The sequence below is a fragment of the Aethalodelphis obliquidens genome, unplaced genomic scaffold (genome assembly GCF_003676395.1).
Source record: "Aethalodelphis obliquidens isolate GAN/ISIS:26980383/991018 unplaced genomic scaffold, ASM367639v1 scaffold1, whole genome shotgun sequence".
NCBI lineage: Eukaryota > Metazoa > Chordata > Mammalia > Artiodactyla > Delphinidae > Aethalodelphis > Aethalodelphis obliquidens.
Genome location: NW_020837945.1, coordinates 48,740,114 through 48,756,609, shown reverse-complemented (window position 1 = coordinate 48,756,609; position 16,496 = coordinate 48,740,114). Strand labels below are relative to the sequence as shown.

General features: G+C 38.4%; 1 protein-coding gene across 19 annotated transcripts in view; it reads left to right on the top strand.

Annotated features, from left to right (window-relative positions):
- Positions 1–16,496, top strand: part of SENP7 (SUMO specific peptidase 7) — a 171,631-nt gene that overhangs the window by 120,346 nt on the left and 34,789 nt on the right. For all 19 annotated transcript variants that reach the window (XM_027103625.1, XM_027103634.1, XM_027103614.1 and 16 more), the window contains 2 exons: positions 13,978–14,159; positions 15,577–15,916. In XM_027103625.1, coding sequence (XP_026959426.1) covers positions 13,978–14,159; positions 15,577–15,916 — 522 coding nt within the window. The remainder of the gene's footprint in view (positions 1–13,977; positions 14,160–15,576; positions 15,917–16,496) is intronic.

Sequence of the window (16,496 nt, the reverse complement as noted above, 5' to 3'; positions counted from 1 at the left end):
TTGCCTCCTTTGTCATGGATTAATTGACCATAGGTGCATGGGTTTATTTCTGGGCTTTCTGTCCTATTCCATTGATCTGTATTTCTATTTTTGTGCTAGTACCATACTGTTTTGATGACTATAGCTTTGTAGTATAGTCTGAAGTCAGGGAGCCTGATTCCTCCAGCTCCACTTTTCTTTCTCAAGATTGCTTTGGCTATTCTTGGTCTTTTGTGTCTCCATACAAATTTTAAGATTTTTTTGTTCTAGTTATGTGAAAAATGCCATTGGTAATTTGATAGGGATTGCATTGAATCTATAGATTGCCTTAGTTAGTATAATCATTTTGACAATATTGATTCTTCCAGTCCAGGGACATGGTATATCTTTCCATCTGTTCATGTTGTCTTTGATTTCTTTCATCAGTGTCTTATAGTTTTTGGAGTACAGGTCTTTTGTCTTCTTAGGTAGGTTTGTTCCTAGGTGTTTTATTCTTTTTGATGTGATGGTAAATGGGATTGTTTCTTGAATTTCTCTTTCTGATCTTTCGTTGTTAGTGTATAGAAATGTAACAGATTTTTGTGTATTAATTTTGTAACCTGCAACTTTGTCAAATTCATTGATGAGCTCTAGTAGTTTTCTGGTAGTGTCGTTAGGATTTTCTATGTATAGTATCATGTCATCTGCAAACTGAAAATCTAACTTCTTTTCCAATTTGGATTCCTTTTATTTCTTTTTCTTCTCTGATTGCTGTAGCTAGAACTTTGAAAACTATGTTGAAAGTGGCAAGAGTGGACATCCTTGTCTTGTTCCTGATCTTTGAGGAAATGCTTTTATTTTTTCACTGTTGAGTATGATGTTAGCTGTAGGTTTGTCATATATGGCCTTTATTATGCTGACGTATGTTCCCTCTATGCCCACTTTTTTATCATAAATGGGTGCTGAATTTTGTCAAAAGCTTTTTCTCCATCTATTGAGATGATCATATGATTTTTTTTCTTCAATTTGTTGATGTGGTGTGTCATATTGACTGATTTGCAGGAATTGAAAAATCCTTCCATCCCTGGGATAAATCCCACTTGATCATGGTGTATGATCCTTTTAATGTGTTGTTGGATTTGGATTGCTAGTATTCTGTTGAGGATTTTTGCATCTATATTCATCAGTGATGTTGGCCTGTAATTTTCTTTTTTTTTTTTTTGTAGTATCTTTGTCTAGTTTTGGTAACATAATGAATTTGGGAGTTTTCCTTCCTCTGCAATTTTTTGGAACAATTTCAGAAGGATAGCTGTTAGCTCTTCTCTAAATGTTGAATAGAATTTGCCTGTGAAGCCATCTGGTCCTGAACTTTTGTTTGTTGGGAGTTTTAAAATCACAGTTTGAATTTCATTACTTGTGATTGGTCTGTTCATAATTTCTATTTCTTCCTGGTTCTGTCTTGGGAGAGTGTACCTTTCTAAGAATTTGTCCATTTCTTCCAGGTTGTCCATTTTATTGCCCTATAGATGCTATCTTATGATCCTTTGTATTTCTGTAGTGTCAGTTGTAACTTCTCCTTTTTCATTTCTAATTTTATTGGTTTGAATCCTCCTTTTTTTCTTGATGAGTCTGGCTAAAGGTTTATTAATTTTGTTTATCTTCTCAAAGAACCAGCTTTTAGTTTCATTGATCTTTGCTATTGTTTTCTTTGTCTCTGTTTCATTTATTTCTGCTCTGGTCTTTATGATTTCTTTCCTTCTACTAGCTTTAGGTTTTGCTTGTTCTTCTTTCTCCAGTTGCTTTAGGTGTAAGGTTAGGTTGTTCATTTGAGATTTTTCTTGTTTCCTGAGGTAAACTTGTATTGCTATAAACTTCCTTCTTAGCACTGCTTTTGCTGCATCCCATAGGTTTTGGATCATTGTGCTTTGTTTTCATTTGTCTCTAGGTATTTTTTGATTTCGTCAGTGATCCATTGGTTGTTTAGTAGCATATTGTTTAGCCTCTATGTGTTTGTGTTTTTGACAGTTTTTTTCTTTTTTCTTCTTTTTTAATTAATTAATTTATTTTTGGCTGTGTTGGGTTTTCGTTGCTGCACACAGGCTTTCTCTAGTTGTGGCAAGCAGGGGCTACTCTTCATTGTGGTGTGTGGGCTTCTCTTTGCAGTGGCTTCTCTTGTTGTGGAGCACAGGCTTTATGTGCATGGGCTTTAGTAGTTGTTGCACCCAGGCTCAGTAGTTGTGGCTCGTGGGCTCTAGAGTGCAGGCTCAGTAGTTGTGGCATGTAGGCTTAGTTGCTCCGCAGCATGTGGAATCTTCCTGGACCAGGGCTGGAACCCATGTCCCTTGCATTGGCATGCGGGTTCTTATCCACGGCACCACCAGGGAATTCCCTACAGTTTTTGTCTTGTAATTTACTTCTGATCTCATAGTGTTGTGGTCAGAAAAGATGCTTGATATGATTTCAATTTTCTTAAATTTACCAAGGCTCTCTGTGGCCCAGCATGTGGTCAGTCCTGGAGAACATTCCATGTGCACATGAGAAGAATGTGTATTCTGTTGCTTTTGGATAGAATGCTTTATAAATATCAGTTAAGTCCATCTGGTCTAATGTGTCATTTAAGGCCTGTATTTCCTTATTGATTTTCTGTCTGGATGATGTGTCCATTGATGAAAGTGGAGTGTTAAAGTCCTCAGTATTATTGTGTTACTGTCATTTTCCCTTTCATGGCTGTTAGCATTTGCCTTACATTTTGAGGTGCTCCTATGTTGGGTGCATATATATTTACAATTGTTATATCTTCTTCTTGGGTTGATCCCTTGATCATTATGTAGTGTCCTTCTTTGTCTCTTATAATAGTCTTTATTTATTATTTATTTATTTATTTATTTGCGGTACACGGGCCTCCCACTGTTGTGGCCTCTCCCGTTGTGGAGCACAGGCTCCAGATGCGCAGGCTCAGTGGCCATGGCTCATGGGCCCAGCCGCTCCACAGCATGTGGGATCCTCCCGGACCGGGGCACGAACCTGTGTCCCCTGCATCCAGGCAGACTCTTAACCACTGCGCCACCAGGGAAGCCCCTAACAGTCTTTATTTTAAAGTCTACTTTGTCTAGTATTAGTATTGCTACTGCAGCTTTCTTTTGATCTCCATTTGCATCAAATACCTTTTTCCATCCTCTCACTTTCAGTCTGTATGTGTCCCTAGGTCTGAAGTGGGTCTCTTGCAGACAGCATATGTATGGGTCTTGCTTTTGTATCCATTCAGCCAGTCTTTATGTCTTTTGATTGGAGCATTTAATCCATTTACATTTGAGGTAATTATCGATATGTAAGTTCCTATTGCCATTTTCTTAATTGTTTTGGGTTTGTTTTTGTAGGTCTTTTTTCTTCCCTTCCTCTCTTATTCTTTTTTCCTCTGGTTGGATGACCATCTTTAGTGTTGTGGTTGGGTTGCTTTTTCTTTTTCTTTGTGTGTGTGTGTGAGTGTATCTATTGTAGTTTTTGGGTTTGTTATTCCCATGAGGTTTTGATATAGTAGTCTATATATGTACAAGGTTGTTTTAAATTGCTGGTCCCTTTCCTGCCTAGATAAGTTTCTTTAGCATTTGTTGCAAAGCTGGTCTGGTGGTGCTGAACTGTTTTAGCTTTTGCTTGTCTGTGAGGCTTTTGAATGAGAGTCTTGCTGGGTAGAATATTCTTAGTTGAAGTTTCTTCCCTTTCATCACTTTTAATATATCGTGCCACTCCCTTCTGGCCTGTAGAGTTTCAGCTGAAAAGTCAGCTGATAACCTTATGGGAGTTCCCTTGTATGTTACTTCTCATTTTTCCCTTGTCACTTTTAATATTTTTTTCTTTATCTTTAATTCTTTTCAGTTTGATTACTATGTGTCTCAGTGTGTTTCTTCTTGGTTTATCCTGCCTGGGACTCTCTGCTCTTCCTGGATTTGGGTGAATGTTTCCTTTCCCATGTTAGGGAATTTTTCAGCAATTATCTCTTCAAATTATTTCTCAGGTCCTTTCTGTCTCTCTTCTCCTTCTGGGAACCCTATAATGTGAATGTTGGTGTGTTTAATGTTGTCCCAGAGGTCTCTTAGACTGTCATTTATTTTCATTCTTTTTTCTTTATTCTGTTCTGCGGCAGTGATTTCCACCATTTTGTCTTCCAGGTCACTTATTTGTTCTTCTGTTATCTCCTCAGTTATTCTGCTATTGATTCCTTCTAGTGTATTTTTCATTTCAGTTATTGTATTGTTCACCTCTGTTGTTTGTTCTTTAGTTCTTCTATGTCTTTGTTAAACATTTCTTGCATCTTCTCCATCCTTGCCTCCATTCTTTTTCCTTGATGCTGCATCTTCTTCAGTATCATTATTCTGAATTCTTTTTCTGAAAGGTTTTTTATCTCCACTTCAGTTGTTTTTCTGGGGTTTTATCTTGTTCCTTCATCTGGGAAATATACATTTGCCATTTCATTTTGTCTAATTTTCTTTCTTTATTTTTCTTAAAAATAAATTTATTTATTTATGTATTTATGTATTTATTTATTCATGGCTGCATTCATTCTTTGTTGCTGCGCACAGGCTTTTTCTAGTTGGGGCGAAGGGGGGCTACTCTTCGTTGTGGTACATGGGCTTCCCATTGCGGTGGCTTCTCTTGTTGCGGAGCATGGGCTCTAGCTATATGGGTTTCAGTAGTTTTGGCATACGGGCTCAGTAGTTGTGGCTCATGGGCTCTAAGTGTAGGCTCAATAGTTGTGGCACACGGGTTTAGTTGCTTCATGGCATGTGGGATCTTCCCAGACCAGGGCTCGAACCTGTTCCCCTGCATTGGCAGGTGGATTCTTAACCCCTGCGCCACCAGGGAAGTCCTTATTTTGTCTAATTTTCTGTGATTGTAGATTTCGTTTGGCAGGCTGCAGGATTGTAGTTCTTCTTGCTTCTGCTGTCTGCCCTCTAGTGGGTGAGGCTATTTAAGAGGGTTTGACAAGCTTCCTGATGGGAGGGACTGGTGGTGGGTGGAGGTGGGACTCATCCTTCTGGTGGGCAGGGTTGTGCTCAGTAAAACTTTTTGCTTTTTTTTTACATCTTTATTGGAGTATAATTGCTTTACAGTGGTGTGTTAGTTTCTGCTTTATAACAAAGTGAATCAGTTATACATACACATATGTTCCCATATCTCTTCCCTCTTGCGTCTCCCTCCCTCCCACCCTCCCTATCTCACCCCTCTAGGTGGTCACAAAGCACCGAGCTGATCTCCCTGTGCTATACGGCTGCTTCCCACTAGCTATCTATTTTACATTTGGTACTGTATATATGTCCATGCCACTCTGTCACTTTGTCACAGCTTACCCTTCCCCCTCCCCATATCCCCAAGTCCATTCTCTAGTAGGTCGGTGTCTTTATTCCCCTAGGTTCTTCATGACATTTTTTTTTCCCTTAGATTCCACATATATGTGTTAGCATACGGTATTTGTCTTTCTCTTTCTGACTTACTTCACTCTGTATGACAAACTCTAGGTCCATCCACCTCACTACAAATAACTCAATTTCGTTTCTTTTTATGGCTGAGTAATATTGCATTGTATATATGTGCCACATCTTCTTTATCCATTCATCGGATGATGGACACTGAGGTTGCTTCCATCTCCTGGCTATTGTAAACACACCTGCAATGAACATTTTGGTACATGACTCTTTTTGAATTATGGTTTTCTCAGGCTATATGCCCAGTAGTGGGATTGCTGAGTCATATGGTAGTTCTATCTGTAGTTTTTTAAGGAACCTCCATACTGTTCTCCATAGTGGCTGTACCAATTCACATTCCCACCAGCAGTGCAAGAGGGTTCCCTTTTCTCCACACCCTCTCCAGCATTTATTGTTTCTAGATTTTTTGATGATGGTCATTCTGACTGGTGTGCGATGATATCTCATTGTACTTTTGATTTGCATTTCTCTAATGATTAGTGATGTTGAACATTCTTTCATGTGTTTGTTGGAGAACTGTATATCTTCTTTGGAGAAATGTCTATTTAGGTCTTCTGCCCATTTCTGGATCGGGTTTTTGTTTTTTTGTTATTGAGCTGCATAAGCTGCTTGTAAATTTTGGAGATTAATCCTTTGTCAGTTGCTTCATTTGCAAATATTTTCTCCCATTCTGAGGGTTGTCTTTTGGTCTTGTTTATGGTTTCCTTTGCTGTGCAAAAGCTTTTGAGTTTGATTAGGTCCCATTTGTTTATTTTTGTTTTTATTTCCATTTCTCTAGGAGGTGGGTCAAGAAGGATCTTGCTGTGATTTATGTCATAGAGTGTTCTGCCTATGTTTTCCTCTAAGAATTTGATAGTTTCTGGCCTTATATTTAGGTCTTTAATCCATTTTGAGCTTATTTTTGTGTATGGTATTAGGGAGTGATCTAATCTCATACTTTTACATGTACCTGTCCAGTTTCCCCAGCACCACTTATTGAAGAGGATGTCCTTTCTCCACTGTACATTCCTGCCTCCTTTATCAAAGATAAGGTGACCATATGTGCGTGGGTTTATCTCTGGGCTTTCTATCCTGGTCCCTTGATCTATATTTCTGTTTTTGTGCTAGTACCATACTGTCTTGATTACTGTAGCTTTGTAGTGTAGTCTGAAGTCAAGGAGCCTGATTCCTCCAGCTCCGTTTCTCATTCTCAAGATTGCTTTGGCTATTTCGAGTCTTTTGTGTTTCCATACAACTTGTGAAATTTTTTGTTCTAGTTCTGTGAAAAATGCCAGTGGTAGTTTGATAGGGATTGCATTGAATCTGTAAATTGCTTTGGGTAGTAGAGTCATTTTCACAATGTTGATTCTTCCAATCTAAGAACATGGTATATCTCTCCATCTATTTGTATCATCTTTAATTTCTTTCATCAGTGTCTTATAATTTGCTGCATACAGGTCTTTTGTCTCCTTAGGTAGGTTTATTCCCAGAAATTTTATTATTTTTCTTGCAGTGGTAAATGGGATTGTTTTCTTAATTTCACTTTCAGGTTTTTCATCATTAGTGTATAGGAATGCCAGAGATTTCTGTGCATTAATTTTGTATCCTGCTACTTTACCAAATTCATTGATTACCTCTAGTAGTTTTCTGGTGGCATCTTTAGGATTCTCTATGTATAGTATCATGTCATCTGCCAACAGTGACAGCTTTACTCCTTCTTTCCTGATTTGGATTCCTTTTATTTCCTTTTCTTCTCTGACTGCTGTGGCTTAAACATCCAAAACTATGTTGAATAAGAGTGGTGAGAGTGGGCAACCTTGTCTTGTTCCTGATCTTAGTGGAAATGGTTTCAGTTTTTCACCATTGAGGATGATGTTGGCTGTGGGTTTGTCATATATGGCCTTTATTATGTTGAGGAAAGTTCCTTCTATGCCTACTTTCTGGAGGGTTTTTATCATAAATGGGTGTTGAATTTTGTCGAAAGCTTTCTCTGCATCTGTTGAGATGATCATATGGTTTTTTTCCTTCAGTTTGTTAATATGGTGTATCATGTTGATTGATTTGCGTATATTGAAGAATCCTTGCATTCCTGGGATAATCATGGTGTATGATCCTTTTAATGTGCTGTTGGATTCTGTTTGCTAGTATTTTGTTGAGGATTTTTGCATCTATGTTCATCAGTGATATTGGCCTGTAGTTTTCTTTCCTTGTGGCATCCTTGTCTGGTTTTGGTATCAGGGTGATGGTGGCCTCGTAGAATGAGTTTGGGAGTGTTCCTCCCTATGCTATATTTTGGAAGAGTTTGAGAAGGATAGGTGTTAGCTCTTGTCTAAATGTTTGATACAATTCGCCTGTGAAGCCATCTGGTCCTGCGCTATTGTTTGTTGGGAGATTTTTAATCACCGTTTCAATTTCAGTGCTTGTGATCGGTCTGTTCATATTTTCTATTTCTTTCTGATTCAGTCTTGGCAGGTTGTACATTTCTAAGAATTTGTCCATTTCTTCCAGGTTGTCCATTTTATTGGCATAGAGTTGCTTGTAGTAATCTCTCATGATCTTTTGTATTTCTGCAGTGTCAGTTGTTACTTCTCCTTTTTCATTTCTAATTCTATTGATTTGAGTCTTCTCCCTTTTTATCTTGATGAGTCTGGCTAATGGTTTATCTATTTTGTTTATCTTCTCAAAGAACCAGCTTTTAGTTTTATTGATCTTTGCTATCGTTTCCTTCATTTCTTTTTAATTTATTTCTGATCTGGTCTTTATGATTTCTTTCCTTCTGCTAACTTTGGGGGTTTTTTTGTTCTTCTTTCTCTCATTGCTTTAGGTGCAAGGTTAGGTTGTTTATTCGAGATGTTTCCTGTTTCTTAAGGTAGGATTGTATTGCTATAACCTTCCCTCTTAGAACTGCTTTTGCTGCCTCACATAGGTTTTGGTTCGTTTTGTCTCCATTGTCATTTGTTTCTAGGTTTTTTTTGATTTCCTCTTTGATTTCTTCAGTGATCACTTTGTCATTAAGTAGTGTATTGTTTAGCCTCTGTGTGTTTGTATTTTTTACAGATCTTTTCCTCTAATTGATCGCGTCTTATGGCGTTGTGGTCAGAAAAGATACTTGATACATTTCAGTTTTCTTAAATTTACCAAGGCTTGATTTGTGACCCAAGTTATGATTTATCCTGGAGAATGTTCCATTAGCACTTGAGAAAAATATGTATTCTATTGTTTTTGGATGGAATATCCTATAAATATCAATTAATTCCATGTTGTTTAATGTATCATTTAAAGCTTGTGTTTCCTTATTTTATTTCATTTTGGATGATCCATCCATTGGTGAAAGTGGGGTGTTAAAGTCCTCTACTATGAATGTGTTACTGTCGATTTCCCCTTTTATGGCTGTTGGTATTTGCCTTATGTATTGTGGTGCTACTATGTTAGGTGTATAAATATTTACAATTGCTATATCTTCTTCTTGGATCGATCCCTTGATCATTATGTAGTGTCCTTCTTTGTCTCTTGTAATAGTCTTTATTTTAAAGTCCATTTTGCCTGATATGAGAATTGCTACTCCAGCTGTCTGTTGATTTCCATTTGCATGGAATATCTTTTTCCATCCCCTCACTTTTAGTCTGTATGTATCCCTAGGTCTGAAGTGGGTCTCTTGTAGACAGCATATATATGGGTCTTGTTTTTGTATCCATTCAGTCAGTCTGTGTGTTTTGGTGGGAGCATTTAATCCATTTACATTTAAGGTAATTATCGATATGTATGTTCCTATTCCCATTTTCTTAATTGTTTTGGGTTTGCTATTGTAGGTCTTTCCTTCTCTTGTGTTCCTTGCCTAGAGAAGTTCCTTTAGCATTTGTTGTAAAGCTGGTTTGGTGGTGCTGAACTCTCTCAGCTTTTGCTTGTCTGTAAAGGTTTTAATTTCTCCATCAAAACTGAATGAGATCCTTGCTGGGTAGAGTAATCTTGGTTGTAGGTTTTTCTCCTTCATCACTTTAAATATATCCTGCCACTCCCTTCTGGCTTGCAGAGTTTCTGCAGAGAGATTAGCTGTTAACCTTATGGGGATTCCCTTGTGTGCTATTTGTTATTTTTCCCTTGCTGCTTTTAATGTTTTTTCTTTTATTTAATTTTTGACAGTTTGATTAATATATGTCTTGGCGTGTTTCTCCTTGGATGTATCCTGTATGGGACTCTCTGTGCTTCTTGGAGTTGATTAACTATTTCCTTTCCCATATTAGGGAAGTTTTCAACTATAATCTCTTCAAATATTTTCTCAGTCCCTTTCTTTTTCTCTTCTTCTTCTGGGACCCCTATAATTTGAATGTTGGTGCGTTTAATGTTGTCCCAGAGGTCTCTGAGCCTGTCCTCAGTTCTTTTCATTCTTTTTTCTTTATTCTGCTCTGCAGTAGTTATTTCCACTATTTTATCTTCCAGGTCACTTATCCGTTCTTCTGTCTCAGTTATTCTGCTATTGATCCCTTCTAGAGTATTTTTAAGTTCATTTATTGTATTGTTCATCATTGCTTGTTTCATCTTTAGTTCTTCTAGGTCCTTGTTAAATGTTTCTTGTATTTTCTGTATTCTATTTCCAAGATTTTGGATCATCTTTACTATCATCATTCTGAATTATTTTTCAGGTAGACTGCTTATTTCCTCTTCATTTGTTAGGTCTGGTGGGTTTTTATCTTGCTCCTTCATCTGCTGTGTGTTTTTCTGTCTTCTCCTTTTGCTTATCTTACTGTGTTTGGGGTCTACTTTTTGCAGCCTGCAGGTTTGTAGTTCCCGTTGTTTTTGGTGTCTGTCCCCAGTGGCTACAGTTGGTTCAGTGGGTTGTGTAGGCTTCCTGGTGGAGGGGACTAGTGCCTGTGTTCTGGTGGATGAGGCTGGATCTTGTCTTTCTGGTGGGCAGGTCCACGTTTTGTGGTGTCTGTGGACTTATTATGATTTTAGGCAGCCTCTCTGCTAATGGGTGGGGTTGTGTTCCTGTCTTGGTAGTTGTTTGGCATAGGGTGTCCAGCACTGTAGCTTTCTGGTCGTTGAGTGCAGCTGGGTGTTGGTGTTGAGATGGAGATCTCAGGGAGATTTTCGCTGTTTCATATTACATGGAGCTGGAAGGTCTCTTGCGGACCAGTGTCCTGAAGTTCGCTCTCCCACCTCAGAGGGACAGCACTACGTCCTGGCTGCAGCACCAAGAGCCTTTCATCCACATGGTCACGAAAAGAGGAAAAGGGGAAAAAATAATAAATCGTGCTCTCAAAGTCCACCTCCTCAATTCGGGATGATTCATTTTGTATTTATGTATTCCACAGATGCAGGGTACATCAAATTGATTGTGGAGATTTAATCCACTGCTGCTAAGGCTGCTGCGAGACATTTCCCTTTCTCTTCTTTGTTTGCATAGCTCCCAGGGCTCAACTTTGGATTTGGCCCGCCTCTGCGTGTACGTCGCCGGAGGACGTCTGTTTTTCACTCAGACAGGATGTGGTTAAAAGAGCAGCTGATTCGGGGGCTGTGGCTCACTCAGGCTTGTTGGAGGGAGGGTCACGGATGTAGGGTGAGCCTGCACTGGCAGAGGCTGGCATGACGTTGAACCAGCCTTAGATGCGCTGTGCGTTCTCCCGGGGGAGTTGTCCCTGGATCCCGGGACCCTGGCAGTGGCGGGCTGCACAGCCTCCCGGGAGGCGAGGTGTGGAGAGTGACCTGTGCTCACACACAGGCCTCTTGGTTGTGGCAGCCGCAGCCTTAGCGTCTCATGCGCGTCTCTGGGGTCCGCGCTGTTAGCTGCGGCTCACGCCCATCTCTGGAGCTCCTTTAAGCAGTGCTCTTAATCCCCTCTCCTCACGCACCGGGAAACAAAGAGGGAAAAGAAGTCTCTTGCCTCTTCGGCAGGTCCAGACTTTTACCCGATTCCCTCCCGTCTAGCAGTGGTGCACTAACCCCCTGCAGGCTGTGTTCACGCCGCCAGTCCTCTCCCTGTGCTCCTACTGAAGCCCGAGCCTCAGCTCCCAGCCCCGCTTGCCCTGGCGGGTGAGCAGACAAGCCTCTCGGGCTGGTGAATGCTGGTCGGCACCGATCCTCTGTGTGGGAATCTCTCCGCTTTGCCCTCCGCATCCCTGTTGCTGTGCTCTGCTCCGCGGGTCCGAAGTTTCCCCGCTCTTCCACCTGCAGCTTCCGTCCGCGAAGGGGCTTCCTAGTGTGTGGAAACCTTTCTTCCTTCACAGCTCCCTCCCACTGGTGCAGGTGCCGTCCCTATTCTTTTGTCTCTGTTTATTCTTTTTTCTTTTGCCCTACCCAGGTACGTGGGGAGTTTCTTGCCTTTTGGGAGGTCTGAGGTCTCCTGCCAGCGTTCAGTAGGTGTTCTGTAGGAGTTGTTCCACGTGTAGATGTATTTCTGATGTATCTGTGGGGAGGAAGGTGATCTCCGTGTCTTATTCTTCCGCCACTTTACCCCTAGCCCTCAGTAAAACTTTAATGCACTTGTCTGATGATGGGTGGGGTTGGGTTCTCACCCTTTTGGTTGTTTGGCCTGAGGTGACCCAGTACTGGAGCCTACAAGCTGTTTAGTAGGGCTAATGGCGGCCTCTGGGTGGGCTTCCACCAGTGGGTACTTCCCAGAACTGTTGGTTCCTGTGTCCTTTTCCCCAGCCACCATCCGCCTCCACAGGAGACCCTTCAGTAATAGCAGGGAGGTCTGGCCCAGTCTCTTACGGCGTCACTCCTTTTTTCCCTGGGTCCTGGTGTGCACGAGACTTTGTGTGTGCTCTCCAAGAGTGGAGTTTCTGTTTCTCCCAGTCCTGTGGACATCCTTTGATCAAACCCCACTAGCCTTCAATTCTAGATTCTCTGGGGACTTCTTCTGTTGTTGGACCCCCAGGCTGGGAAGCCTGATGTGGGGCTCGGACCTTTCACTCCTGTGGGATAACTTCTGTAGTATAATTGTTTTCCACCTTTCTGTCGCCCACTTGGTGGGTATAGGATTTGAGTTTATTGCTGTTGTGTCCCTCCTACCATCTTGCTGTGGCCTCCTCTTTGTCTTTGGATGTAGTGTATTCTGTGTTTGGTAGGTTCCAGCGTTTTTTTGTCCCTGGTTGTTCAGCAGTTAGTTGTGATTTTGGTGTTTTCATAAAAAGGGGATGCACTCGCGTCCTTCTACTTTGCCATCTTGAGGTAATCCCTCTTCAGTTTTTTCTGTAGCATTTATGTTTAGAAGTTATAACTTGATATGGTATTTGTAAGTAGAAATTGTCTTTGACTACCTTTACAGTTTACAGAATTACAAATAAAATTTATTGTGCTTTTCAAAATACTGTGTTGATAATTTGGGGGTAGTTTATTTTCCTGGGGGGAGGGAGTTAAGAATGTTGTCTTTGGAAATTGGAAGACTGTTGACAGTCTTGGAGTTTTTGCCCTCAGTCCCGTCCCCATGCCTGCCTTTTAAACAAAGACAAAGAGAAATTATGAATGTTAGTCTTTAGATGTTTATAAAGCTAGAGTAAGAGCAAGAATAGTTTGAAGAGAAGGTGTATAGTGTTGAAGAACTTTGAGTGAATGGAGAGGTCAGGCCATTCAGTGTTACATAGACTTTAAGTTATGAATTCAAGCAAGCTGCTTTGGGACTTGCTTTGTGTGAACTCTGAGTTGGTACTTGTATGGTGTAGATTCAGAGAGCAAAATAATTCAGGATAACCTGCAGTTAGTTAGGATAACCCTCAGTTAGTTAGGTAGAACATTTTGGAAGGTATTTTTTTATATATATATTTGATATATATATATCAAATATATATATTTGATATATATATTTTTTATATTTATATTTGATAACTGAAATACTAAGCAGGTTTGTTAATACTTGATATGGGTTTCAAAATAATGCTTTTTTGACTTAAAAAAGGGAGTACTTCCTTTTCTGTAGGGTAATAAATTTATTGGAGGTTTAAAATTATAGGGTCTTGATTTTTTTTTAAAAAAGAAAGTGTGAAGGAAATTGTTAGCCTTATGAATAATTATTTATCACAGTCACCTGCTGAGGAAAGGTATTTTTGTTCCTTTTAAAAGAGCAGTGATCAATACTCTACTCTTTCAAATTATTGTCCCTTTTCATTTAAAAAATATGTATATATAAAACTTACATTTAAAAAGGACAACTAATTGCTAAATTAGTTGTAATTTCTAAAATCACAGTGAATTTAAAAAACTTTTTAAGAGACTAACTTTCAGAATTTTATTAAGACTTTTTTTTTTGTATCAGTAAAATGCAGTTATGGGAAAAGGAAAAACATGGTTTGGTTGCTTTGCTTTGGTTGCTAAAGAATACTACCTTTTAATATATTTCCCATATCTTATACTTTTTGTACAATGAACATTTGCTTTGTGTACGCAGTTTAAAATGGGATATGTCTTTATATTCATCCATGTTAGTATGAGAATTTAGCAGTGGACTATGAAAAAACTAGCTTTGAAAGTAGTATAGTCATTTTGATGATTTTATTTGAGCTCTTCTAAATGGGATTCTTTCTTTACTTTTTGGCCATATTTATGTCTCTTCTGTTTTTTTAAGACCTCAATAGGGGAAGTAGAGGTTGTGATCATCTTGAAGAGGGGAGCAGAAACAAGGATAATACAAATTCTGATTCAAAAATGGAATCCACTCTGATTTCCAGGAAGAGGAAACAAAGGCTTAGAAGTAATTTACCTGGTTCTCTTAATCCTACTTCTTTGTATAAGTCAGCAGAACAGACAGTAAGTAGAGGTATTTAGATGTCATATGAAATAATTTGTGCTATGATAAAAATGAATTGACTGTGGCCAAATAATGTTCTCCTGGCTTTCTGCTTTTATCATCATATTTCTTTCTTTTCTTTGCCTATTTTTTTCATTCTGTTTATTTTTTAAAAAATACTTTAAATACAACTTTTTTTTTGCAGTAATACAGTTATGGGAACAAATTTCAAATACAGTCATCACTGAGTATCTACATAGTATTGGTTCCAGGACCCTGCACATACCAAAATCCTTAGATGCTTAAATACCTTATATAAAATGGTGTAATATTTGCATATAATCTACATCTTCCTGTATATTTTAAATCATCTCTAGATTACTTATAATAACTAATACAATGTAAATTATATGTAAATGGCTATAAATACAATATAAATGCTATGTAAATAGTTGTCTCTGCATGGCAAATTCAAGTTTGGCCTTTTGTAAATTTCTGGAATTATTTTTCTGGAAATATTTACCATTTGCGGTTGGTGGAACCTGCGCATACAGAGGGCTGACTGTATTATGAACAAGTAAAACAGTTAAAAGTATTTCTCCTCCGATAACCAGCCCTTAGTTAGTAGTTTGATGTATATCTTTCAGACCTGTTTGCTTTTTTCCTCCCCTTATAACCAAATACTATTCATACTGTCCAGTCAATTGCTTTTTCACTTGCTCTGTGAAGTTATTACCTGACTTATTTTATCAGTAGTAATTTACTTCCGATTTCTATAGACATCTCTTTTTCCCGAGTTTAGGGAATTTGTTGTAGAGAATTACCATACATACGTTAATGCATACATTACCTATTTTCAAAGACTTAGTATGCAGTTAACAATAAAAGTATGAGGAGACAGCTTTTTGAGTCCTTTGATTCACAAGGCATTTCAGGACTTTGCTGTGCCTCTGAGTTATAATTATAAACATGATTTATATTTATACAGTAATAGAGATGTGAAGGCAGTGATTGATTTTCATAATTTTTCATATTGTTATCCTCTTAAGTTTTTAATTTTTTTGCTTTTTTGTTACTAAAATCATATTATGTCAAATGACCTCTTTTGCAAAATAAAACTGTAAAAAAAATTCCTCTCATTTACAGTTGACAAGACTGTGGAAGACCTCTGAACCACTTGTAAATATGGGAGTTTCTCCTTCCCATCCTTTTGAAAAATGTTTAGGCATCTGATTGGACAGACCAAACTCTATATATTTGAGAGACACTGGCAAGAGTAATGTAGTATAATTGAGTAGTTTTCTACCCCTATATTTATAGAAATGATATAATGTTTTTACTTCTATACTCTTCTTTAGGAATTTAAACTTAAAAAAACTCTTTATGTTACCCAAATTTGAAAAATGCTAATTTTTGTATGCATTTATTTATGTTCAGAAAGAACAAGAAAATGACCCAACAGTATCCACTGAGTTGGAAAAGTCAAGTGAAAACTATCAGGAGGACCCAAAACTGCTTGAAGAAATTATGCTTGAACCCATAGAAAGTGATTTTACTAAACTATCCTCGCTTTGTAGTCAGGAGTTGGCTTTGAGTGCTGCTCCCCAAATCACCTCTGAATGTTCAACCACTAAAACTTTTGAGAGCTGTATTTCTACTGATACTGTGGGGAATTGTCCTGTGGTCGAGAAGGATGAGAATGAATTGAACACAGTAGAAAAACCTGTTTTAAGTGAACATAGTGAAGGGAACCAATCATTTATCTCTGCTGAACCAAGTAAGTAACATGAGGATAACAATTTTTTCTCCTCTACTTATTTCTTTTCTTTCTCCTCTCAAACAAATTTTGCTAGGCAATAAGTTATTTATTACATCATTGTGGAATATATTAACTTCAGAAAAAAAAGACTTGGGGTTTTGGGACTTCATTTATTTTGTAATATTGATTTAGGTAAGGAATGGAGTACTTGGAAGCAGAAGTAATTTTTTTTTAGATTAGTGTACTGTAATCTCATCAGTAGTTTTTTATAAGTTTCTGTAAGGACCATTATTATTGTCATTTTGGTTGATTAAGCTGAAGTACAGAGCACTTAAGTGCTGTTTAATTATTGTCATTAATTTTTTAATTTTCCAGTATTTGATGCAGTCACATGGTACAAAAAAGGTTCTAAAGGATATCCAGTGACTGGTCTCCCACATCTTTCCCTAGCCATCCATTTCCCCCTCCTAAAAGCAACTAATGTAACAAGATTTAAAGTACAATTTAGAATGATGGTGTAATAACATGATTAGAACTAGAATTTGGTCCTAAGTTCTCCTCATGACTCTATCCATTTTTAAATATCTTCGTCCTCTAG